Genomic DNA, 27,209 nt, shown 5'->3' with positions numbered 1-27,209 from the left:
TAGGCATCCTTTTGCCAACACATCAATACAGCTGTCTCCCTCTGAGCTGCACTGCCATGCTTGCTTTGAACAAGTTACTAAGGGTTAGAGGCAATCTCAGAGGGCTGGCAACCCAGTGTAAAGACTATTACTAACAGCCCCATCCCGTTTTCATCAGCTCTGTTCCCATTACTTGTCTGTGCTGTTTCTGAATGACTTTTCACAAAGCACATCTGCATTCCTTCCCATAAATTCATAGGTTCTTAGGTTGTTACTAGACTCCTCCTTTTGGCTGCTCCTGTCAGGGGTCACCACAGCAGATTAACTGTTTCCATTTCTTCCTGTCTTCTGCATCTTGCTCTGTCAAACCAACCACCTGCATGTCCTCTCTAACCACATCCATGAACCTTATCTTAGGCCTTCCTCTTTTCCTGTTACCTGGCAGCTTCATCCTTAGCATCTTTTTCCCAATATACTCTGCATCCCTCCTCAGCACATGTCCAAACCAACGTAATCTTGCCTCTCTGGCTTTGTCTCCAAACCTTCCAACCTGGGCTGACCCTCTAATACACTTATTCCTAATCCTGTCCATCCTCATCACACCCAGTGCAAATCTTAACATCTTCAACTTTGCCACTTCAAGCACTGACTCCTGCCTTTTTGTCAGTGCCACTGTCTCCAACCCATATAACATAGCTGGTCTCACTACACTCTTGTAGACCTTCCCTTTCACTCTTACTGGTACTGGTCTGTCACAAATCACTCCTGACACTCTTCTCCACCCACTCCATCCTGCCTGTACTCTCTTCTTCACCTCTCTTCCACACACACCATTACTCTAAAGTGTTGATCCCAAGTATTTAAACTCATTCACCTTCGCCACCTCTACTCCCTGCATCCTCATATCCTCCCTCTCATTCACACACGCACACACACACACACACACACACATATATATATATATATATATATATATATATATATATATATATATATATATATATATATATATATATATATATATATATATATATAGACTAATGAGCACAATGGCCTTTATAAGCCTAGCCATGCACCCCAACCCAGTTTTGTCCCTGAGTATGTCTAGTATTTATTAGAAGGGGAGAATGTTAGTGAGGAGGCAACTAAAGATTGTTAGTAAGGAGGCAGCTAAAGAACTTGTGGGGAGGGGGGATGTTAATTAGAGAAACATTATACATACTGATGACCTCTGTCCGTCAGAGACATGAGATCCAGACTGGGGGTGAATTTGCGATTTCCCATACAGTGGTCAAAGTTTCATTTGAACAGGATCAGGCATAAACTCTGCATTACATGCATGGTGAGCCTATTCCATAACACGGGGATCCTTTGAGTCACATATCTGCCCCTCCAGCATGTTCTATTTATGTCACAAGTGAAGGTCAAATCCTTGAATCTAGTGTTTCTAGTGCTGTTTCCTTTGCAGATGTGCAATAGCTCCATCAGGGCTAGATCTGAGGGTGCCTTATAAGCCAGGCATAGATCACTTCCCAGGAGCCTGTAGGACACAGAGTACTGAGACAGTGCCTTTAGGGTATTCATGCCCTGGATTATCCTGATGAGGAACCTATGTGGGCATTTCAACTGTGCCAACTGTCTAGATAGGTACATACCAAAGGGGATATTGTGCTCAACTATGGGTCTGATAAGGGCTATGTCTGTGCTGTTGTTATTCTAAATGTATAAGAGGCACTGTAACCTTGCACTGCCAGAGTACTTTCTAAGGCTTTAAACCAAGTCTCTGTAATAGCACAGATGACTACATTCTCCACAGTGAGGAGAGCTTAATAGGCATGGAGTTTTACCTTTTAGATTCCTAACATTATTTTGTAAATTTACATATTTTCATTTGCAGTGTTGTGTTGTGTTGACTTGTCCTTATCTGCAGGACTGTATAGCACTACAGATGCAAATTATCATAGTTTTAATATTTTGTGATCTTTTACTGCAAAATGAAAATCATGCATTCCATCACAAGCTCAGTGGATGCAACCTAAAAATAATGCATAAGAAGTGACTGGGCTCTTGGTTATTCAGAATCCATCTAAACATCCTCTATATATAGGTACACAACTGCATAAGGTTGGTAATCCCCACCTCCCAAAGTGAAGGGTGGGTCATCCTCTGCCATGACACCTCTTCTTCTTTCATGGTCAACACTACAGTATCTTCTCCTCACCTTTTCCTCTGTTCCCATAGAGAAAAAATGCAACTGATGTCCATATGGAGAGGCAAAAATGAAATGAATTAGCAAGAGTGACTTGATACACTGTAGATGGGGAAGCTTGGTATATATTATATATCATCTGCTATACTTTTTTTTCTTTTTTTTTTTACTCTGGCTTGTTGTAATGCACATGCATGCACTACTGTTTTACTGCCAATTTTGTAGAAAGCTATGCTGTGACATGTATCAACACCTTGGTCTGCTGTGTGATTGTGTGCAGATCTGCATTGTTTGGTAGCTTGTTATAGATCATCAAAGTAATACAGGCTTCTCCCAATTTTTCTGGGTGCTGATGTATGTAAGTAATGGCCATTCTACCATCAATTTCTATCTCCGTGATGTTATGATCTGTGCGCAATAGTTTATTTTTAATATAGTTTTCCATGTTCACAGGTTCATAGGCAAGTAATAGGCTAGCTGCCCTTGTGGGCCATTTAAGCCTAACCATTTTCCCTTTCAAATGTGAGAATCAAACCTTGTACATTGTGCTTATGAAGTAAACACCTTAACCTTTATAGCAACCGCAAACCCCTTTCACATGTTTTTTTTTTTTTTTCTGGTGGATATGCTGCACACTGGATTTGCCTTGATCAACAGTAATGTCATATTCTGTTCACTGTCTGAGATTCTGTACTAATTTCTCACAAATGATGTTGCAGTTTTCATCCTACATGCAGTTCCACATGGCACAATAGCAGTTGTGCACTTGTATGAGTGGTGATTTGCCCATCTTAAATGGTTCTGCCAAATGTTCTTTGGTATCCTACTTTGGGCAGGCTTGCTGTTGTAATTCTGAGACCTAGAAGAGTGAGCCTTGGAATTACAAAAAAAAAAAAATTGAAAATACAGGAGCACAGTGAATGTTAAATATTTCTGCTCTCCTTTAAAGTTGTATTTTCTAGAAGAGCTATCTGTCCTGCACCCCCAATTGTAGGTTGAGGTATGTCCCCCACAACCCCTAAACTTACATATAAGAAATCTTATAACTTCACTAAACCAAGTACTTTTGTACCTAAAACACATCCGATAGTGGACACATTTGTTTCTGTCTGTGAGAATGAAATTAGAAAAATCTTTGATGAAAGTACTGTAGTTAAGCGGTATAATTTAAGTAAAACAGAGAATGAGGGACTATCTGAATTGAGAACCTTAGAGTCTATTGAAATAAAGCCAGCTGATAAAGGTGGAGGCGTTGTGGTGTTGGACAAAGATCAATATATGACACAAATGAGATTACTATTAGAGGAAGAGAACACATATCAGATAATAACCCGAATACAAGCTAAGGGAATAATAGATAGAATCTCTGTTATGTTGTTTGATCTTTTAGTTAATGGGATAATTACAGAAGATCTATTTAAGTATTTTACTATTGAAAATCCAGTATTTCCAGCTATATATGGATTACCTAAAGTACATAAGAACTTGAGGACTCCACCTATGAGACCTATAGTCTCAGGCAAGGGGTGGGCTACAGAGCCCCTGTCTATGTAGAAAAATATCTGCATCCTGTGCTAGAGACATGTAGTAGTGTGTTGAAAGACACTAGAATGTTTCTAGAGTTACTATATAGCAAGACTAAAGACCTAACTGAAACATTTTATTTTGTTACACTAGATATAGTCTCTCTATTTACAGTCATACCCAATGCCTGGCCTGGAGTGTTGAAAACATCAGAAGCCTGCTGCATTCTAAATGTGTTTTTACCAATGAAAACATCAGGTTGATATGCACTCTACTTGAGATTATCCTAGAAAATAATCTGTTTAGTTTTGGAGATGTGATGTACCTTCAAAAGATTGGCGTGGCAATGGGCACTCCGTATGCCAACAGCTACGCCAATCTTGTGTTGGTTCAATGGGAATGTGAATCATTCCTGGAGAAAGAGGAATTTAGGAACAACTTAATTTGGTACACTTGTTTTGTTGATGACATGTTTTTTTATGGAAAGGTACGCAAAATGAACTTATTTCATTTATTGAATATCTACATGGCACTACCTCTTTCTTGAAATTTATCATTAAATTTTCACAGGAAGAGATAGAATTCCTTGATGATAAACTAAGGAAATCAGATATTCTAGGGATTCAGACAAGTATTCACAGGAAATCCACGAGGAAAAATGCTTTGCTACATAAAGGGAGCATGCATCTGAAATTTGTACATAAAAATGTAGTGAAAGGGCAAATCCTTAGGCTGATGAGACTATATAATGATGAGTCACAGCTTAAGGCAGCATTAGATAAGCTTAAAGAAGAGTTTTTAGAGAGAGGGTATCCTGGTGATTTGTTTGTGTCTTTCGGCTTTTCCCAGTTAGGGGTCGCCACAGCGGAACTCCGGTCCGCTAATGATTGGTAGTGGATTTTTACGTACCGGGTTACCAGCCCTGACGCACAACCTTCAACGAAGGCAGGCCCCATTCACATATGCCTCCACACAGAAGACGCTCTAGCTGAGAATTGAACGGGACAACGTCTTGCTATGAGGTGACAATGCTACCGCAGCACCACCACCACAGTATGTATGATAAATATGTAGTTGAAATGAAGAGAGGCACACCAGAGGTAGACCCTTTTTTCTGAGGGAGCCAATAATACACCACAGGTGAATGGCAGTAATGATGGTAAACTTAGATTCCCCCTTACTTTTAGCAGTGACATTAGTATTTTTTGTGAAGTATTTAAAAGAAATTGGAACATCTTGAAAACTATTAGAGACCTGGATGGTTTTATAGAAGATGCACCTAGTTTTGCTTTTAAAAATAAGAGGTCCCTTAAACGTCAACTGTGCTATGGCAACAAGAGTAATAGACTGAACAATTTATCTGGAAGAAAAGGCACTTATATGTGCAGGAACTGTTCAGCATGCAGGTATATTCATTCATGTACCACATATATCCACCCTGATCTGCACTTTGAATTACAAGCTAGGCAGTATGCTGATTGCAGAACAAAAAATATAGCGTATTTTGCTTTCTGCATAATATGCAATTCTTACTATGTACGAAAGACTAATTGTATGCTAAAGGAATGCATACATGAGCACTACAGAGATATTTCTAATTAAAAGGAAACAAATGCTCTTTTTAAGCATGTAGAAACTAAGGGCAGACAGCATTCCTTTAAATTTATTGTTCTAGAGATTCTGCAGGAAGGAATGAGGGGTGGGGACATAAAAAACAGGACTGAGCTTGCAGAGCAAAGATGGATACTCAGATTGAATGCACATACCTCTCCAGGGATTAATGAAGCAGTGTCCCTGAAACCCTTTCTAAAAGCTAGGACAATTAAGCATTAATGAGTTATTATCAGACAAATGTATTTTTTGCTATACTTTTTACTACTTTTTAAATGAAGTCCTTATATGAAGTTTTAGCATGCATATTTGAATAATTGATGTTTTTAATTAATGTTTTAATTGATTATTGAGTGTATAAAAGTAGGTGTATGAAAGGATTTTATTTGAGTCTGATGAAGCGGTCGAGAGGATCGTGAAAATGCTTACTTTATGTCTTTACAATTAAAGTGGCTTTATATCAGCCGTGGTGACTGGCTCAGCCTGTTTTTCTTTATATAAGCATGTAAATGGCTTTATAGAGGCTGCTGCAAGTAAGCCCAAATCAAGCTCTAAAAACAAACCACACTGGTAATCCTAACCTTAAAAAGGTATATAAGAAAGGGAAAAGGCCATGTGTAAAATCAAGAAGAGCAACTCAAATAATGTTAACAACTCTTAAATTAAACTAAACATGAAACAAGAGGACTCATTAAGATAAACAAGGCCAGTTATGAGGTCAAAATAGTGTCTCCATAGGCTAAAGAAAGCCACATGGCTTGCTACGGCTGTGCCCCTTATCTCAAAGGTAGCGCACTGAGTGTGCAGAACTGGTGGTCAGTGTTGCCATCTTCACTGACCACAGCAACATAGTGAATCTGCTGGTTGAAAACTTAACTCAAACTTCACCCCCCAAATCTCCCACCTCCCTCCATGAAATACCTACTAGCATAACCTACACCCCAACTATTAGCAGAAAACAGGTCCTGACAGTGTTCACTAAAGCTAAAAACACAGCCTCTATGGCCCCAGATGATATCCCAGGATGCCTCCTAAATAGCTTGGAACATGACCTATCAGGACCACTTGAGTCACTTTTCAACTATAGCATCAACACAGGCTTTGTACCATGAAAATGGAAGACTGCAGCTGTTATCCCTCTTCACAATAGTGGGCCATTAATGGGCACTGGAAGCTACAGACCCATTAGTCTGACTAGTGTAATATGCAAAGGCGTGGAAAGAACTATCATGGAAATGATCAACAAAGACATGGATAACCTTCATATACTGGCCACAAACCAGTTTGGCTTTGTCAGAGAAGGTCATGCCTACTAAACCCAGTGGGCTTCTTTGAGAAGGACACCAAGGTAATGGATGAGGGAAAAATGGTGCATACCGCCTATGTGGAGCCGGCAAAGGCATTCAATATAATACCTCACTCAGTTATAGCTGATAAACTCACCAAACTGGGCTTAACACCCTAAATATCTCAGCTGGCTCACTAACAGGACGAAGGAAGTCAGAATTGGTGATTCCACCTCCACTAAGACTGGTCGCCAGTTGGGTATTTCAGAGCTCCATGCTGGGACCTCTCCGATTTGGCATCTACTTCTCTACTTCTCAGAATTAAGGCTAAAGACAAGGGCCTTTGGCTGACCAAGTTTGCAGATTACAGCAAACTGAGAGTGATCATAGAACCCCCTCCCACAAGAGAAACATCTTACAAGACGGTCTAGAACAGACTTAGACTGGTGCCAAAGTCAAGGATTAAAACTCAGTGACAAGAAATGGATTATAGTGCCTTTTGGGATAACAGCCACCCTGGCTAAATACTCCACAGATAATACACACTCTAAGAGCTGACCTGGTAGTCAGGGATCTGGGAACTTACTTAGACAGTAATCTGGCCTTTGACCAACATGTTGCCAGGTTAGAAAGAAAATCATTGTATGTCACCCAACTTATAAGTAAGGGCATGGCATCCATGTCCAATGAAATCATAGTGCCACTTTGTTCAGCCCTTATCAGACCAATGATTGAGTATGATACCCCATTCAGCATGTACATGACCAGACATATGCATTAGTGAGAAATGCCACCAAGTGTCCTTACCAGGAGAAGACATGGTATAAATGTGTTATTCTGTGTGGATCTCCTTAAAGCCCTATCTGTATACTCAGCCTCCTAAAAGTTAATTAGAGACAATCTATGCCTGGCATGCAAGGCATTCTCAGGTCCCCCTCTGATGGACCTTTTGCACATCTGCAAAATGAATAGCTTCAGAATCATTAGATCCAATTATTTAAATTTTGCTTGCAACATAAATAGGGCATGTTGGCAAGACAGATAAAGAACAGGCTCCTTATCCATGTGAAGCACGATATATCCCTAGCCCTCTTTAATTGTTACTTTGACTAATGGATTGGAAATTAGAAACCCATCCAGGGTCTGTCCATCATGTCTCTGACAGACAAAGGCAGAAATAACTATGCCCAAACTAATATATTCCTCACACATAACCTTAAGAAACCTCCTAACTGAATAACCCCCCCCAAATAAATGCTCTTAATACATAGGAACACAACTGGGTTTGTTCCACAGCTAGGCGTATAAATACACAGGTGGTCATTAGCTTAGTATATATCTATGAAATAATTACCTTATTTGTTAACTGGGTAAGTGAGCTGTGACAAATAACCTTTTTAGCCAGTACTCAGCACAGAGATATATAAGTGAATGATCAATTTAAATTAATTAGCAATACAATACTTCAATGACACATTTCTAGCTATTCCAAATAGCTTAGCACCAATTTATACATGTTGTGTTAAAAATAAAGAGATTGCCCTGGATACCAAAAGAAACCATTAGATTCAAAAACAAAGGGACAAAACCTGGTTTCAATACCAGAAAACAAAAGACAATAAAACTCTGTTAGCATACCAGCAGCTCCACAATCAAACAAAAAACAACTCAAACTAGACAAAAAAATTTTATACAGCTATGCAAAATAAATATGAAAACAATCCCAAAAAGTTCTAGCAGGCAATTAACTCACTCCTCCAACTAGGTAAAGCCACAACCCTAGAACCAACAACCAATAACCAGAGCGTGAGCATTGCCGCATCACAAATCAGCACCTACTTTATAAACACCATCCTCTCCTTAATTACAAGGAAGAATTCCACACACCATCTCTTCCACCTAATGTGGAAACTAACAACTCTTTTGACCTCAAACCAACTAACACCATAAGAATGATGCTGAAAAAACTGAAACTTTCCTTAGCAGCTAACAGACTCCCCAATGAGTACCTCAAACTTTCAGCTGAAGCCATAGCTTTGCTCATCTCCATTCTGGCAAATAGGTCTGTAGTAGAACAATATGTCCCAAAATTATGGAAAATTTCCTATATCACTCCTCTACATAAAGGAGTAGCATCAAACAATTACAGACTCATAGCCATCCTTTCCCCCATGGCAAAATTCTGTAAAAATGCATACACACTAAATTACTACAATACCAGCTATCTCATAACCTTATCTCTCCCTCCCAACAAAAGTTCAGACCGAAACACAGCAACAACACAGCCCTAATTAATTTCTCTAACACCATCAACCAACTCAGAAATTCAAACCATCAAGTAGCATCAATCTTCCTAGACATGCCAAAAACGTTTGACACTGTCTCCCATCAGAAACCCCTTAATACTCTTGCCTCACTAAACCTATCAAGACTTACCTCTCCTGGTTCCTAAGCTATGTTTCTGACAGACAACAAGCAGTACAATGGAAATCTGAACTCCCTGTCAGAGTCCCCCAAGGATTCATACCTGGGCACCTTTTTTTCACCATCTTCTCTAATGATCTAGCCTCATCCACAACACATGCTAAAGTAGTTCAGTACATAGACTATTTAAATGTAATCTGCTCAGCAGGTACCCTACCAGGCCTCCAAATAGTAGCCCAACAAGTTTTTAATGATACTAAAACATATCTAAGTAAATCACAACTAATTTTCAACCCCAAAAAGACACGGTTAATGCTATTTACCAGTAGCAAACAATCAGCTACCAGCCTTCCTTTCACCATTTTCTCAGCAAATAACACAGTCATCCAACCAGCTGAGCACAAAAAACTCCTTGGCGTCACTATCGACGACAAACTCAGATTTGACCAACACAGATTTGACCAACAGATGGCCATCACAATTAAGAAAGTTCACAACAAACTTGACTCTGAACAGAAGCAAGCCATTCCTCACTGTCAATACCAGGCTAGACATATCCAGAACCGTCCTCCTCTCTATACTCCATTATGCTTTCTCCACTTTACATACTTCAAAAAAAAAACAGACTTAACCAAATTAGAAACTTGCTACAACAAAATAGCCCACTTCGTAGAAAACCTTCCCCACCAAACCCACCATTGTATTGCTCTACATAAATTAAATTGGCTCTAGCTACCTAACCTCCATCTCTACCAACTTAAATTCACACACAATATCATCTTCCATCCTGACAGCTGCCCATCCCTCAAGGAACTTGTTGTTCCCTACTCATGCAACTTTCTCACAGTAGACAAAGCTAACAACACTCACAGTAAAGCCCTATTCTCAAATCAAATAGCCAAATTATGGAACTCTCTACCTCACACCCTCCAAAACACATCTGAACCTACCAGTTTTAAACAACTACTATTTGAACATCTATCCAATAACTGGCATTGCTCCTGTGCCAAACTGACTGACAAGATATCTGTAACTCTCTCAACACACTGTCCACTCCTTACCTAATAGTCTCCCTCTCCTCAGTGTTATTACTAGTAAAAATAGGCGTGTGTGTGTGTATATATATATATATATATATATATATATATATATGTATAGGAAATCTCATTTGTTCATAACTATTATTTAATATGTACACACTACTAACTTTATTTTTCTCACAGTGATCTTTACTGAAATGCTGTTTTTTTTTCTTTTTGAACCTGTATCTAGCAGAAATCTGAACTGAATACTTCTTTGTATAGACTAACTAGATGGTGTGTATTCTGCATCTTACATATTTTATGTATACTATTGTACTATCTAATTATTGTATTTTGCTTATATTTCTGTGGAGGTTTTCTCCCCTGGCCTCTGCTGAAAATGGACTTCTGGCCTAGTCAGACTTTCCCAGTAAACAAATGTAAATGTAAATAAATAAATAAAAAATATTGAGACAAAATAGATAAAAGAATGCAGTTATACACAATACCAGGACTTGTACAAGGCATCTGATTATAAATCTCTTTATTCTTGTCTGATTTTGCAAGAAACTGGTTATTTTAAATCTTTTACCATATAATGGGAACTCTGGGTCTTTACCACTTTTTGCACAAGTTAAAGTACATTTTTTCTTCAGTTTCTTAAGAAATTTACTACTGAAGCATCATCTCAGCTCAGGATGTTACAGATTTTTTTGGATCTGAATCAGAATATATCCCACATAGGGAGATTAGTTCCTGTAAGCAACAAGAGTCTAATGTTAACTGACCAAACACCATTTTTCTAATGCCATTTAATATTACAATTAGCTGTGCATTGACAACCTGCTGAAAGTGTGGAGTCTGTCCTCAAAACACCAAGTATAGTGCTTCATTACTTATACCTTCCTTACTTATGCAACCTACTCGAAGATGTATTGGGATCTCAAGATGCAAACTGTGGCATCTGTTTTCAGCTAGCTACAGTACTACATGATGTTTTGTTTTTCTTGCATCTTTTCCAAAGGAATCAGACATTTCTCAACTCTCGTGAATCTTAAGTGCTTGATGGTATAAGCTGTCTCTGGATGTTAAGAGCCACATGCCTTGTGAAGATGTAACATGCACTAATTATGATAGTTATAGCCTCACAATAGTAACAAGTAGTATTCTTCTCCAATGAGCAAACTTGACACATTATTACAGCAGAAAACTGATCACTACTGTCTATCTTTTCTTATTTTTCTATTTGTATGGACTATTGCAACAATTTTAGAAGAGTATTTTGGGAGAAGAAATTGCTTTTACTATAATTATTAAGTATAACATGGATAAGCCTATGCAAACTTGAAATATGAGTTGAAGTTTTTAATACTAGAGTGAGCAATAATAGGGCCCATACAGATGCACATGCCCCAGCTGCTTGAAAACTAGCAACTCAAAGCAATGACCATAAACAAATATTTCCCTGACTGGCTACCTGGCTGAGCAGCTGCTCAAACTCAAATGTGAATTTAGGGCTGCAGCTGTTGCAGCACTATAATACCATCAATGTCTCATGACACCCCCGGTTAACAAATGTAAACTAAAATAAGTAAATATAACTGGTAAGTGGGGAAGGGAAACGGGAAGAAGAGGCTTAAGATTTATGGAGGGAAGGGGGATTTTAGGTTTTAGGTTTTAGGTTTAGGTTTAGGAAGAGATCAGGATTTGGCTCAGAGTTAGGGTTAGGGTGTGAAGGGGAACAGGAGTTAGCTCAGAGTTAGGGTTAGGGAGCAATTAGATATGACTCAGATTTAGGGTTAGGGAGTGAAGAGGAGGTTTTTTTTTTCATGTTAGAGATAGGGCTCTGGGCATGATAGCTTAGTGGCAGTGCACAGGCATTGGGGTAGTGGGAGTTAGGGCACTCACCAATACACACAAGAGGCAGCAGGAAGTGTGTCGCAAGTTAAAGGCAAATGAGCACTTCTAGTAGACCAGCAAGAATGAAACTATAATAAGTTGTTCATAGGTTCATAGGTTCATACTAGGCTATCTGCCCTAGGGCGTTTACAAGCCTAGCCAGAGTGTGTTTGGCTTTCGCCACCCATTTTAAATGAATTTTGCTATGCCCTTTTTCGAGGTTAGTATACTGTGCCTCTATCTAACAGTGACACAGAAGTGATACCTGGAGTAAATCTACGATCTCCCATCCACTCATCAAGATTCCTCTTGAAGAGAGTCAATGAGGGACTCTGCCTAACCTGGACTGGGATTTTATTTCAGAGTGAAGGGAGCCTCTGGGTTATGAATCTGTCCCTCCAGCATGTCCTATTTATTTCAGTACTGAGGTTCAAGTCTCTCGAGTGCGTAGCTCGATGGGATTTGGATTTTCTGAGGTGCAGCATGTCCATTAATTCTGTGGTTGGACATGGCTTTATACGTCAGGCATAGATCGCCTCTGAGCAGGTGGTATGCCACTGAGTAGAGCTGGAGTTTCTTTAACCGGGCAGCATATGGCATCTGTTTGAGCCCTTTGATCCTCTTGGTGAGGTACTTTTGGGGTCTTTCCAGTTGCTGCAGGTGTCTGGTAAGGTACATCCCAAAAGGGGCATTGTACTCAATTATGGGCCTGATGAGGGATGAGCAAAGAGGCACGATGACCACCCCTGATCTAGATGTGAATCCCTTCATGATTAGGTGGGCTATATAAAATGTTTTTCTAACCACTTTGGCCACGTGGTTGTCGAATGAGAGATTGCTATCAACTTGGGTCCCCAGGACCCTAATTACTTCTTCCATACTTAACGGATTACCATCTATGTGGTAATTTGTGGGCACTTTGTTTTTGCCGAAGGGGATGACTATACACTTTTTGGGGTTTAGCTTGAGGCCATGGCTCTGGCAACAGTTGTCTGTTTCTATGAGGCCCTTTTGTAGGATGCTTGTGTCGGCTGTAGAGTCGATTATGGCGCCCAGTTTGCAGTCATCTGCGAACTTGGTCAGCCACAGTCCTTCCGTGTTGGCCTGTACCTCCGAGAAATATATACCGAACAAGAGAGGTCTCAGGACTAAGCCTTGTGGGACGCCACTTGTAACTGGTTTGGAGTCTGACATGACTCCAGCAATTCTAACCATGTGGGTTCTGTCCTTGAGCCAGTTTACAACCCATCTAGTGACATAGGGGTTTATATTTAAGCTGGTGAGCTTATCTATAATGCCCGAGTGGGGTATTGTATCGAAGGCTTTTGCGAGGTCCAGGTAGGCTGTGTGGACCACCTTTCCCTCATCAATGGCCTTGGTGACTGTTTCAAAGAAATCGACTAGGTTTAAGAGGCAGGATCTGCCCTTAACAAAGCCAAACTGGGTAGGATCCAGTGTCTGTAGGTCCCCAATATCTTTATTTATGAGGTCCATGATGATCCTTTCCATAGCTTTGCAGACCAAGCTAGTCAGGCTTATGGGGCGAAAGTTTCCAGGATCCGTTGAGGCACCACCTTTGTGGAGAGGGACCACTGTTGCTGTATGCCACTCTTTGGGTACATTTCCTGTAGTAAGGCTGAGATTGAACAGTAGTTTTATGTTTGGGTTTAGTTCTTCTTGGAGTTCATGTAGGATGCAGCCCGGGACACCGTCTGGTCCCATTGATGCTGTGATTTTTGCTTTGGAGAGGGCGGCTCTTACCTGAGCATCTGAGATGTCAGGGGGGGCAGCACTCTGCTGGGATAGATATTTGCCCTTTTGGTGGGGAAGGGGGGGAGAAGCTTGCGCTGAACCTGTCAGCTAAGATGTTGGCAATGTCTGTGGGTTCGGTGTATTTTTTGTCATTTTGGACTATTTCTGAGCATATCTGGGAATTCCCACCCAGGTTCCTAACATAACTAAAGAAAGCCTTGTGATTATCCTTAGTGTCCTGTGCAATTTTTCTCTCGAAGCTGGCCTTAGACGATTTTATGAGTGCCCATAGTTTTTTGCTAATACTGATCAGAGATGCCTTCCCTTTTTGGGATTTTGCTCTATCATGTAGTATCTTCCTCCTTCTATTGTATAGTTTGTTTATGGCTGGGGTCCGCCAGACAGGACGCCTGCCTTTGGAGGATTGGGTCTTGGTTTTGTTTGGGATTGCATGATCCATGCATTCCTGAAGGTGTTCATAGAATGCGTTTATAAAGGATTCTGTGGTCTGGGCTGTATTTTCCACAGGCCCGTGGGCTTTGAAGGATTCCACCTCGGTTTTGAGGAGTGTGAAATTTGCTTTAGAGATGTTTTTCACTGTGGTTTTCTGGGCAGGGGCTGGGGTCGGGATGTGAATATCTAGTGAGATTAGTTTATGGTCTGATCTTACCAGTGAGGGATACACTTCTGGTCTGGAGAATAGAGTCCCCATGTTGGTGATGATCAGGTCCAGTACATTTTCCCCTCTAGTGGGAGTGGTAACAAGTTGTTCCATAGCATTTGAGTTTATAAATTCTAGGAACCTTTGGGCTAGGGTGTTGGAGCTAGAGTAATGTTCCCAGTCTATGTTTGGGTAGTTGAAGTTGCCCAATATAATGGTGTTTGGAAAGACCTTCATATTTTCCAGTGTGCTCAGGAAGGCCGAGTGGGGTTCCTGGGTTTGGGAGGGTAGTCTGTAGCAGGCTATAAACTGGAAGGCAGTTTTACCCACTGTTAGTTGCACATGGATAGTCTCTGATGCTTTGTGCTGTGCCACCAACCTGGAGGTGTGGGTATCTTTGACGAATATTGATACTCCCCCTCCTTTTGTGGTTCGATCCAAGTTTTGGGGCTGCAAAACATGGTATGAGGTATAACCTGGTAGTGCTGGGGTGCTCTCGGGAGCCTTGAACCAGGTTTCTGTTACTGCACAGATATCGATGTTCTCCATGCTAAGGAGAGTTTTTTGTTAACATATTTCAAGTCGTATAATGAAATTTAGTGTTTTCCAAAGAACTTTTGTATCAAAAACAACTCTTACTTAATCATTATGTTTAAGTTTGTGGTAACTTTCGGAGAACAACCTTGTAGTTTAATCAGTTCCAGTGCAGAAAAGTAATTAAAAATAAAAATAAATAAATAAAGAAACCTGGTGTTAACTGTGAATAATGTAAAATAAAAGGCCTGGTCTGTAACCACTGTGTATTATAAACTCATTAAGCCAAATTACAAAGCCCTTCCACTGAGATAATCACCATAATGTGTAAGGCACATGTAAGTCACCCAAACCAAGACAAATTACTGTGTAAAGCTACACTAGCAATCACTTTGTGGGCACTGGAAGTCATGAAAGGGTCTTGGTACTTGATGCAAATGTTAAGTTCTGAAGTAGCCATCCCTACATAATATTTGATTTAAATAGCCCTGCCATTTTTACTTCTAGCATGCTGACACCATTAAGCCTGCAGTGGGCTAGATGTCTGAAAAAGCACAGATAATTATCGCTGATGACATCAGACTCCTTGGGAAAGGAAACAAACAACAAATGAATTTCTTTTTCTAAAATGACTACAGGATGTAACTTCTCAGCATATATCTACATATGAAATTGTATTTATTCAGGAGTGACAGAGTTTTAAAAAACAGGCTAAGATGGAACTGTTTTAAGAAACTCACACATCACCTTTGCCACTTAAGAGTAGAAAATAAATTGTCTTCCTCTGTTTGTCAGTATGTATCTGAACTGCTAATTACACCATCTGGCATACATTTTTCAGAGTATACAAATCTTACAAAAATACCACAGCTCAAAGAGAAGATAACTAGCTTTTATATTTGCCTGTGCAGAAGATTTCATTAAAGGTGTATCCAATATGTGCCATCTTTTCATAAGCTGGCTAACAAGACTTCCCAATTAACTAGAGATGTCTGTGCCTCTATCATGACTTTTGCATTCTGGCTAAAGCCTTTTGCTGCCACATAGTTCTTTTTACAAGCAGAATCTATCTGCTGGACATTTCAGTATAGTAAAGTTTATGATTTGGAATTCATTAAGTTGGCTCTACTCAATGAAACAAGGTTTAAAGAAATGCCTACACTTGGTGCCCTCCTACAGCTTGTGCACATTCATATTTACATAAACACTCAGACATATCTTTAAATCACCGAAAACAGTCCCTCCATTCTTGGCTTTTAGGCCTACTGTAACTTTAGACCTAATGGAAATGGTGGGGATATACCAGCATTTATCAAGGACACTCACAGTTGGTACGTTTGTGAGCCGCAGTTCCTGTAGTACAAGGTTTGATTCCTTCAGTCCTCATTCACCTCCTTTGTGACTTTTAGCAAGTCACTTACACCGACATTGTGCCTAGGTTGCCCCTGAAAAGGGATTGTATGGCCAGTGGGCCTGCAGGATTATTAGAATGTTTTTTTATTGAAATTGGCTTTGTGAATCTGTCTCTCTATCCCTCTGTGGTTTTGTCTTGCTAAGCCAATTTCAATAAAAAGCATTGTAATGATGACAGAGGGACAATATTTTAGTGTTAAAGATATTGGTCCTCTGTCATTAGCAACACAATAAACACACACACATACCAAATCCATTCTGAATAACATAGAGATGTAAAGATGTGTACACACACACACACACACACACACACACACACACACACACACACACACACACACACGCACACACACACACACACACACACACACACACACACACACACACACACACACACACATCACACACCAAATCCATTCAGAGTAACATAGACATACACACAAACACACACACACACACACACACACACACACACACACACACACACACACACACACACACACACACACACACACACACACACACATCACACACCAAATCCATTCAGAGTAACATAGACACACACACACACACACACACACACACACACACACACACACACACACACATACACACACACACACACACACACAGACACACACACACACACATACACACACACTCACACACACATACATGCACTCCTCGTCGAACAAGGAAAACCTAACAGGTCCTTTGGCCTTAGTTAACACAACCAGTCCCAAGAGATAAAAAAAGTTTGTAGACTTACTAAGTAACTGATATTTAGAATTAAACATATTCCATTAGGCTGACAGAAATGAGATGCCAGTGGACAGGATGACGCATTTCTAAGAAACCCCATTACTAGGAGCAAAACAGACTTATTAATGTTATTAGGACTTACCTAACAGTTCAGTAAGAAATAACCAAGGCTGTCCTGATGACAAGGAAAGGGGAGGACTTCAGTGCAGAGATGCTTCTTTTCTTTTCTTTGTTTTTTAGATGTAAAAGGAAAATAAACAAGCTTAAAGGGGAGCCCTCAGCCTTTGCTTATACTCTGGTAATGAACTTTATAATTATTTTCCACCACATAGACCCCTGATGAATAAGTCTGTCTGCAAATTTAGATAAACGAGAACTTTAAACTGCCAAGCTGCACTATAAGTCCGTATAGCTATTGAGCAACTAAACAGGAAGAAATAATGTGAAGATGGTAACATTGTGCCCTTAGTGAAGGTTTGTTACTTTGTTACAAATGTAGTAACATTGCCATAAAGGGGGCCACGACAGTTGTTGTTGTGTCTGTCGGCTTTTCCTGGTTAGGGGTCACCACAGCGGAACTCTGATCCGCTAATGATTGGCAGTAGATGTTTATGTGCTGAGTTGCCGGCCCTAACGCACAACCTTCAACGAAGGTACGCCCATTCACGCATGTCTCCACACAAAAGACGCTCTAGCTGAGAGTCGAACAGGACAACATCTTATGGTGTCACTTACAAAAGAAGTAAAGGGGGAGCTAGTTTGTTATTAAAAATACAAGTCTGCCATGTCCTACTCATACCAACCCATGTATAACATTTTTTTTATTATTAGTTATTGTTATTAGAACATTTTTTATTGAAATTGGCTTTGTGGCTCTGTCCCTCTGTGGTTCTGTCATGTTCTCATGAGACAGCGGTCACAGCAGAGAAACCCCACTTGTATTGATAAGACTGTCCCTATCAACAATAATAAGTACCAGTATATGAGCTTTATTATTCATAATTCTTTATATTTTTATCATGACTCTGTACTTGTAGAAGCAGCAGAACTAGCAATATTACACAAATCCTTCTATCTGGCTCAGCTACTTTCAAAAATGTCATGTCTATGTTCAAAGCAGTCTTAAATTTCATTTACTCAACTCTAATTAGACCCATTATTGAATAAGATTAACATTTTGGCATGTTTTTGTAGAGCCATATTACTCAATTTGAAAGACCGCAGAAGTCCCTAAGTAAAAATATCAAAGGCCACAAGACAATCAGTTCTCTGGGCAGTCTGGCAGACTTTTATTCCTGTCTGCAGTCTTTTATAGAGTCCTCCGCAGTGGGTTGTGTCTAGGCTTTGTAGACATGAACCATATGACCCTCCTTGACTGCCTATTCTTTCTCAGAACAAATGGTTCCTCAAATAACTGGTTAAATTACTTAAAATTTTATCAAAAGATAAATAGAATACATTGGGATAACAGATTCATATCCCAGAGCACCCCCACGTCAGGAAAAAGCTGCAATTAAATGACAATCAGAGTAGCACCTTCTCACCTTCAGTATAAACACACATGATCAGATAGGCAGCCTCAAATTTCCCCATGGTCTCTCTTTTATTGTCATCCATCAGGCTGGAGAGAATTTTTGAATATGATTTATTGGCAAGGCTTTTAATGTTCTACAGACTTGACTGTTAGGCACTGGAGGACAGTTCTTAAATATAAGCAAAACATCTACAATTGCAATACTACATAATGAACACTTAGGAAGGAAACCTGATAAAAATATTATTTTTGAAAGTGTTTTAAAAGTAATAAAACAAATAATAAATTTGTGCATAACAAATTTATTAAAGGCAATGGAAATGTTAGTATTGTTCCATAAGTTTAACAATACTTTTTTTATTCTTGAGTAAAGAATCTTAATCAGGCCAATTAAAAGAGTGAAAGGCCTGATTGTTTCTTTTATAATTTTAAATCTAATCTTAGCTTATGTGTAGAAGGAACTGGTTTGGGACAGAAAATAATACACATTTCAATATCAAATTGTAAATGATTAACTAAGATTTTAAAGTTAACCAGATACAATTAACATCAGCAACATGGTCTTTTTGAAGGAGATAAAACTCAAAAAAATTCAGATGCCGACATAAAGTTCCCCAAAAAAAAGTTACTACTTGAAATGTATAAAACTAAAAGCAAATAGAGCACACAACTGAAAATACATACTGGGAGGGACACTGTATGACAATGCAAGAAAAGTTCCAGACAAGTCAATATAAAATAATTTAACTGAGCACTTTCGTCACGAGTATGAAACTTCTTCAGAATAACAAAAGACACAGACTCAGTTTAAATACATGACATCATTAATCATGTGACACATGAAGGAAAAAAAACAAAGTTAAAAACTTGAATAAAAACATTACATTAATATTACATACCTTAAAATAAAGGTACAGCTAATAAAACCTCATATTAGCCCTAAATATTTTAGCTTAATTAAAAGTTAATAGAAATGCTGTCATTTAAACTAGGACTGACCCCTGCATTTGTTATCTGCCAGAATACTTCAAAACCCTCTAGGAAAAGGTTTACAGTGCCACCCCATGGACTAGGTGATGAAGTTTTTATACCATTACATTGATTATATTACATTAATATTATATACCTTAAAATACAGGTACAGCTAATAAAATATATTACACCTACAGATTTTAACTTAAGTACACAATTAATAGAAGTTTTGTCATTAAACCAGGATTGACCTTGCATTTGCTTTTATCTGACAGAATATTTTAAAAACCTCTAGGAAAAGGTCCACAGCACCACCCCGTGTTTCTATATCAAAAAAATAAAGATTAATGCTCAGAAAATTCAGACGTGTTTAGCCAGGGCATTATTAAGGTATTTTTTAACAATACTGTAAATATGTTCCCTAATCTTGTCCTTAAAAGCCCATTTGTTTTTTTCCAATATGGAAACAGGCACATTTCTGACAAATAGATGTATAAACAATACCCTTAGAAGGGCAAGTACAATAAAACTTAGGGCTGATATTAATGTTACTCATAGTAACCATCTCAGTGTTCAACAAAAAACTGCAAGTATTACAGCGACCACATCTAAAAGTCCCCCATTTACCTCAGTTGTACCTTTGGCCACCATTGTTACGTTCAAACAGTTTCTTAAGACACATGGCCCTTCACACTGTAACAATAGGAAACCCCCACCATTTTCGCTAAACTGTCTAACTGAATAAACACTCCCCAATTCTTTTGAATAATAACTTTAATGCCTGAAAAATCTATGCTGTAGGTGGTAATAAAAGCTGTCCCCCAATTCTGAGGTGGGGACTGCTTAGAAATATTATAGCTATTTGTATTCCCCAAAAGTTGGGTGTATGTGCCAAGTTCTCTCTTAGAAAACACCTCATCCCTAATAAACATAAAACCTACCCTCTGCATCAGAAAAAAAAAAAAAAAACAACTGGTTAAGGCTGTGAGGCTGGTTTCAGATTTTGCTGCTTTTCTATTAGAGTGTGAAAAATTAAAGAATATGCTCCTGAGAAGAGGGAATCCAGAAAACTATTTACTGATATTATGGATGAGGTGTTTTTTTTTGAATGCCCATTTTTAGATTGTTTGCATTTCTTGTCTTTATCACATGATCATTTGAATGTCTTTTAAGGGGTATGTGTGCGTTTCACAAACTTTTCTGATGAAGTTCTTGTTGAAACATTAAAGAGAATGAAAGCGCTAAGAAAAAGTGTTCACGGGTTCTTTTTCAGCCATAGTCTCACCTTGTTTTTTTAGTTTTCAAGTACAGAATTGTTATTTTTCAACAGAATATTGTTATGTCGAAAGTCTTAAAGGGTTGCGTTGCTGAAAGTACCCAACAGGGTTAGTTAACGGTTCAGATTTGCATAAAGAGCTACTAGTCTTGTTTGACACACTGGGGTGTGAGCTTATGGAAGTTCTTATTAAGGACAATTTTAGATCCATGGACATGATTTCTATGGAAATTAAAAGTTTAGAAACTTCCAGCACTATTGATCTGTTGTTTGATTAAATTTCTTGCAAATGTAACAATACTTTAGTTAAAACTAATGCCTTAATGAATGACATGAAAAATAAAAAAGAAGGCAAACTGAAATGTGATGTTTTGATTATGAGCAATGGGAAGCATACCTCCCCTGAAAGTCTCAGGCTTTGTGAATACAAATGCATACCTATGACTAGAACAGTGTACATAGTGGTGTTCAAGTAAGAGAGCACCAAGGTGACAATTATCCTTAAGCCCTTTTACTATCAACTCCCCCCTTGAGGAGGTCAGAGAGGATTCGATTCTGGCAAAATGTGGGGGCAAACCAGACTTGGTTGAACCACAGCTGACAGGAGACTGTGCAACAGCTGAGAGGGTGGGCAACCAATCAGTGGAATCATTGAGACAATTAAATGTTGTTTGTGTTATTAATTCTGATGATTTTAATGTGTTTAATTACAGCAATGAAGTAGTTACTGCTGTAATTTTTGAACATTTTTTTCTAAAGATTTTACGTTTGTCCCCACATCTACAGCAAAGTTCATTTGAAGTTATTTTGGACCTTAAATTGTTTGTTAGAAAGCTCAATTTTAGTCTTTTGTTCCATCATGATGGTACCCCTTCCCACTCTTTAACACTAACAAGACCAAGTACCTTTAACACCCCCCATGCCCAGTCTTACATATTTTGAATTTTTGTGTGAACATGATATTAGTACAAACAACTTGATTCAGTTAAATTTAATTTGGCTTTAGATCAACTGAATTCACTTAGAACATTAAGTCAAAACAATGATGTGAGCATTAGGAAACCTGACAAGGGGGGTGGTCTTGATGAACACTGATGACTCCAACAATACAATGATGCTCTTTTTAAGTGACGATACATATGAGGAGGTGTAATGTAACAAAATGCATATAGCCTATAGTACAATTGATTGTTTACTGTATGATATTCTTATGTAAGGTGAAATTGATCAGGCTGAATTTGTGTCTTTAAAGATTGATTATTTTACGGTCCCTACAATTTTCAGGATGCTGAAGGTCCATAAGGACCTTTTGGACCCACCTTTAAGACCTGTAGTAGGTGCTAAGGGCTCTAAAACATTTCCCTTCGCTAGGTTTATTGATTTTAAACTGAAGGGGAACATTCAAGGGCTTGAATATTTAGTCAAGAACTCTTGGGATTTTTATCATGAATTTTCAAAGACTTAAAAAAATGAAAGTCTTTTATTTTTAACAATAGACGTCAAAGACCTATTTTCAGTAATACCACATCAACAAGACTAGACTGGTTAAGTTATTAATTGAAAAATAGTGAATTGAGTGGGACAGAAAATAAAGTTATTGTGAACTTGATGGGCATGGCTCTTACTAATAATTTTATTTTTTTTCACGGTATGATTTTTAGACAAAAAGGAGTGCCCATGGGTTCATCTTGCACCCCCATTTTTGCCAATATTGTTATGGGGTTCTGAGAAAAGAAGTATATTCTAAATTCTAAGTTTATTGACTGTTGGTGTTTTTAAACTACATACCTGGATGATATTTGTATTTTTTGGACTGACCATTATGATAAGATACAGAAATTCCTTGATTACATTAACAATACCACTTCCTTTTTTAAGCTTACACATTCAGTTTCTGGTGAAAACCTACAACATTTAGACATTGAGTTAACTAAAGACAGACCTCAGAATGGATTTATGTCTTCTATTTTCAGGAAACCAACATATTGTAATTATTTTTTACATTTCACAAGCAGCTACCCTTTGCATAAAAAAAAACATTGGTTAAAGGACAACAGCTTGGGGCTGCTAGGATGGTTTCTGAATTTTCTCCTTTTTTATTGGAGTGTGAAAAATTAAGACATGTTCCTGAGAAGAGGGTATGTGAAAAAACTTTTTTTATGGATATTATGTATGACGTGGTTTCTAGGACAGAATTTGGCACCTATACCCTATGTCTGAGGAATACACATAGCTGTAATGTTACTAAGCAATCCCCTCCTGAGAATTGGGGGACAGCTTTTATTACCACCTACAGCCTAGATTTTTTAAGGCATTAAAATATTATTCAGAGGAACTGGGATGTTTTTAGTCAGTCAGACAATATAACAAAAACAGTGTGGGGGGGGGGTCCCCGTTGTTTACAGTGTGAAGGGGAGTGTGTCTTTAGAAGCTGTTTGAACATAGCAATGGTGGGTAAAACTTCAATCGAGGTAAATGGGGACATTTAGATGTGGTCGCTATAATACTTGTAGGGTTTTGTTGAACACTGAGGGAGTTACTGTGGGTAACAATAATATCAGCCCTAAGTTTTATTGCACTTGTCATTCTAAGGGTATTGTTTATGCAGCTATTTGTCAGAAATGTGCCTATTTCTATACTGGTAAAAGATAAACAGGCTTTTAAGAACAGGATTAGGGAACATAATCACAGTATTGGTAAGAAATACCTTAATAATGTCCTGGCTAAACACATTTCTGAATTTTTTGAGCATTATTTTTTAATTTTTGGTATAGCAACTTCACTACCTAGACCAGGGTGGTGCTGTGGACCTTTTTCCTAGATGTTTTTAAAGTATTCAGACAGAAAAAAGCAAACTCAAGGTCAATCCTGGTTTAATGGCAAAACTTCTGTTAATTGTGTACTTAAGTTAAAATCTTTAAGGCTAATATGATATTTTATTAGTTGTACCTTTATTTTAAGGTATGTAATATTAATGCAATGTTTTAATTCAAGTTTTTCACTTTTTCTTTTTTTTTCCCCTTCGTGTGTCACATGATTAATTATATCATGTAGTTAATCAGAGTTTGTGTGTTGGTTTGTTATTCTGAAGACATTTCATACTTGTAACAAAAGCGCTCAGCTATTTTATCTTGATTTGGCTGTCACTTTTTTTGGATTGTCATACAGTGTCCTTCCCAGTTTGTATTTTCAGTGGTGTGCTCTGTTTGCTTTCCTTAAAAAGTTAGCTATTAAAAAAGTCTTTAAGTTGGGAAGTCAGATGATGATATCATTGGAAACCCTTTTAAAATATTAGGAATATATAATAATGGTTGCATGAAAATTGAAATTATTTTTTTAAAAGCAAGTGTTGGTTAAATTTACAAAACAGTATGATTACTAAAAGCCAGCAAAAAAAAAAAAAAAAAAAAAAAAAAAACTTACTACTTATTACTTAAAACTACTTAAGCTAAATGTGAGGCCATACCTCAGATCTCCATATGAAGTTTTACATCCCATACTCTCCTTAAGTAAACCTCACACTTTGAGGTCAGTCTAGACCACAGGGTGTGTTTATTCATTCATTCATTCATTCATTCATTCATTGTTCTAGTCATTCATCCACTCATTCACTGATCCTCACTCCATCAATGGAGCAGGAGGCTACTCAGGGGACTTACTGAAGAGAAAATACTACATGGCAAATATAAATATTTTGTCAATCACCATAAGGTACAATTACAGAAACTCAGCCTGACAATGAAATCTAACGGACTGCTCATTCAATGGAAACTAAATTTAAGGGGAAAAAAACTGTTGTTGCATAGTACAATTAATGTGTCTCTGCCACAGCTCCGGCTTCTAATATATACTAACAAAGGCAAACAATCCTGGATTTCCACTGTCCGAATCTCTCATCAGCACCAATCCTGAATGTCCGGTAAAGTGTGACTCAGTTAAAAAAATAGTAATTTACACTTTGGCATATAAAAGTTTGAATGAACAAACTGCAACAACACTTCAAATCCATACACACTGACACACATACACACACACACACACACACACACACACACACACACACACACACACACACACACACACACACACACACACACACATATACACACATATGCAAACACATTCACTTATATAAGCATATAAGTGAGTGGATTAACATATCTCTTTGGGATGTTAGGAAACAGGTTTGAAAATAGATTTGTGATGATTGTTTGAATGGCATTTGTCTGATGGATAAAACCATAAAAATTTTCACCGTTATGTCATTTTCCACGATCAACCAAATGAGCTACTGTGCAGGGAGACAACTTCCCCTGCAGCCTGAGTGTGTGAAGACCTCCTCCCATATCCTCCCAATCTTATATATTCCATCTCTATGATCATACAATAGTGGAGAAAAGTGAATAGCCCAAAGATGTCTGAGAAGCAGCTTTCAGTGACACAGTATTCAATATTTTAGCCATCGGACAACTCATAGTTGAACTGTCATTACACTCCCTTGAAAACACACAAGAAATCAGGGTGCTATCTATAAATACATAGGGCGGGGTACCACAAAACTCTCACCACAGATAGCAACCAAAGTATAAAACCTAACACTATGAGGTAGCAATGCTAAATCCTGCACTAGTGTGTCAAGCCATGGATAGCTTACGTATATGACATCATTTAATATCCAGCTGGCCAAAGGAACTGCATTTCACAGCCATTTGTTGAATATTTTTTTTTTCTAAAAGCCACAGTACTACCAAGACAATAAAGAGAATGCTAGGGATGCAGTTCTGAAGAGTTGTATTATGATGGCTGGAGTATGTGCCTTAAAATGTTTCTCAATATTTTGAGTCAGCTTAGAAAAATGTCAGTGTATCACTTCAAAAATGAATTTGAGATATTACATGTCTTATTTTAATAATCTTCAAATATCTGAGCAACTGATCAGTACATCTATGTAACAATAGGATAGATAACTTAACAAATTTCAAACAGAGGTATCTATCCAGGTAGTTAAGATCCCCCTTCTAGGGATATAAGGCAACCAAAAGTAGTTTTCAGAAGCACTGTCTATTCCTTGAATGGATTAGCACCCTAGTCTAGTCACATAATTTTGGTTGCCTTTTTCCTCAGGAAGAAAGATCTTATTTTACCTAGATAGAAACGTTGTCTTATAACCAGTTTGGATATGTATCCTGATGTGGCTTTTTGTCTTCATTCTGGACTCCAGACCACTGGAGAATGGGTAGAATCGTTGAGTCTGCTCACCTAGTGAGTCTCATTTATTTAAGCTGATGCACTAATAAGTGATTTAAACCACTGAAGGTCAGCAATGAAAATCAAATACAAACTGGAAGGTACAGATGCTTTTTATCTTGTTTACTATATAATATCTAAACGCCTTTTGCTATAAACTTTATGCTCAACTGGCACAGTCATTCTTTTAATTCATATGCTTTCTGTTTGATGCAATAACAGAGCAGACATTACCCTTTGTCTGGTACTCTGGAACGTAACAGTGTTAACAATCAAAATAATAACATTCCAACACTTTAAGAACAAGAATCGTGGAACAAAACAAAATGTGTTTTTCAAATAAAATATCGAACATGAACAAATTTCAACCTGAAATATTGCACATGCTGCTAAAATAAAGAATCCAACTGTAAGTCAGTTCCTCACTATCATATTTAAATGAAAGTCAAGTAAAAAATAAGCTACTTTAGAAAAAGAAAGGTTTGACTGCCTATACAGTCAATAGGGAAACTGCAAATAGTTACAAATGCTTTCCTATTCACAAGGTTGTCAGATAACTTACATGCACATCCGTTCTGTCAGCTATCCACTTAGCAAGCTGTTCAGCTGCAAATCCGATTCTCTGCAGGTCAAATGTGTCAGCTCTCTTGGGTTTGCCTTTAGGAGGAAAATGCATGAAAGTTGGGGCTGAATTCATGTTGAGCTGCAAATAAAAAAGCAATGACACTGTTATGTTAAACCAATAGTTTGCCAGTCAAACAGCTTCTGCTTGATTTGCATTGGACTGTTAGACTTATTTGTTAGCAAATATATACTTTGTTAAACTGAAATGAACAAGAGAAAAATAGATCATTCCTATGTTTCTCCGATACATACTGTCAGTGCAGCATTTCCCATGATGTTCATTAAGACAAAATACATTTGTTTCTTCTGAAGGCTTCCTATGTTGGCTTTCCAACTTTATTAAATTGTCTTTAAGGCAGTCTCTTCAGTCAGAAACTATATAATTTTCTGCAATTCCCATAAAGGCTATACTTTTTAACTGTTAACATAGCCAAGATAAACATGAAAAGTACTTCAGAAGCACTAGTTTCACATAAAATT

General features: G+C 38.2%; 1 protein-coding gene across 1 annotated transcript in view; it reads right to left on the bottom strand.

The window, feature by feature from the left end:
• Window positions 1–27,209, bottom strand: part of TUSC3 (tumor suppressor candidate 3) — a 1,506,863-nt gene that overhangs the window by 195,107 nt on the left and 1,284,547 nt on the right. Inside the window, exon 4 of the mRNA XM_044063505.1 lies at window positions 26,668–26,808. Coding sequence (XP_043919440.1) covers window positions 26,668–26,808 — 141 coding nt within the window. The remainder of the gene's footprint in view (window positions 1–26,667; window positions 26,809–27,209) is intronic.

The sequence above is a fragment of the Protopterus annectens genome, chromosome 2.part1 (assembly GCF_019279795.1).
Source record: "Protopterus annectens isolate FY-2018-M chromosome 2.part1, PAN1.0, whole genome shotgun sequence".
NCBI classification, from domain to species: Eukaryota; Metazoa; Chordata; order Ceratodontiformes; family Protopteridae; genus Protopterus; species Protopterus annectens.
The sequence above is the reverse complement of the archived record's forward strand: the minus strand, read 5'-3'. Positions and strand labels throughout refer to the sequence as shown.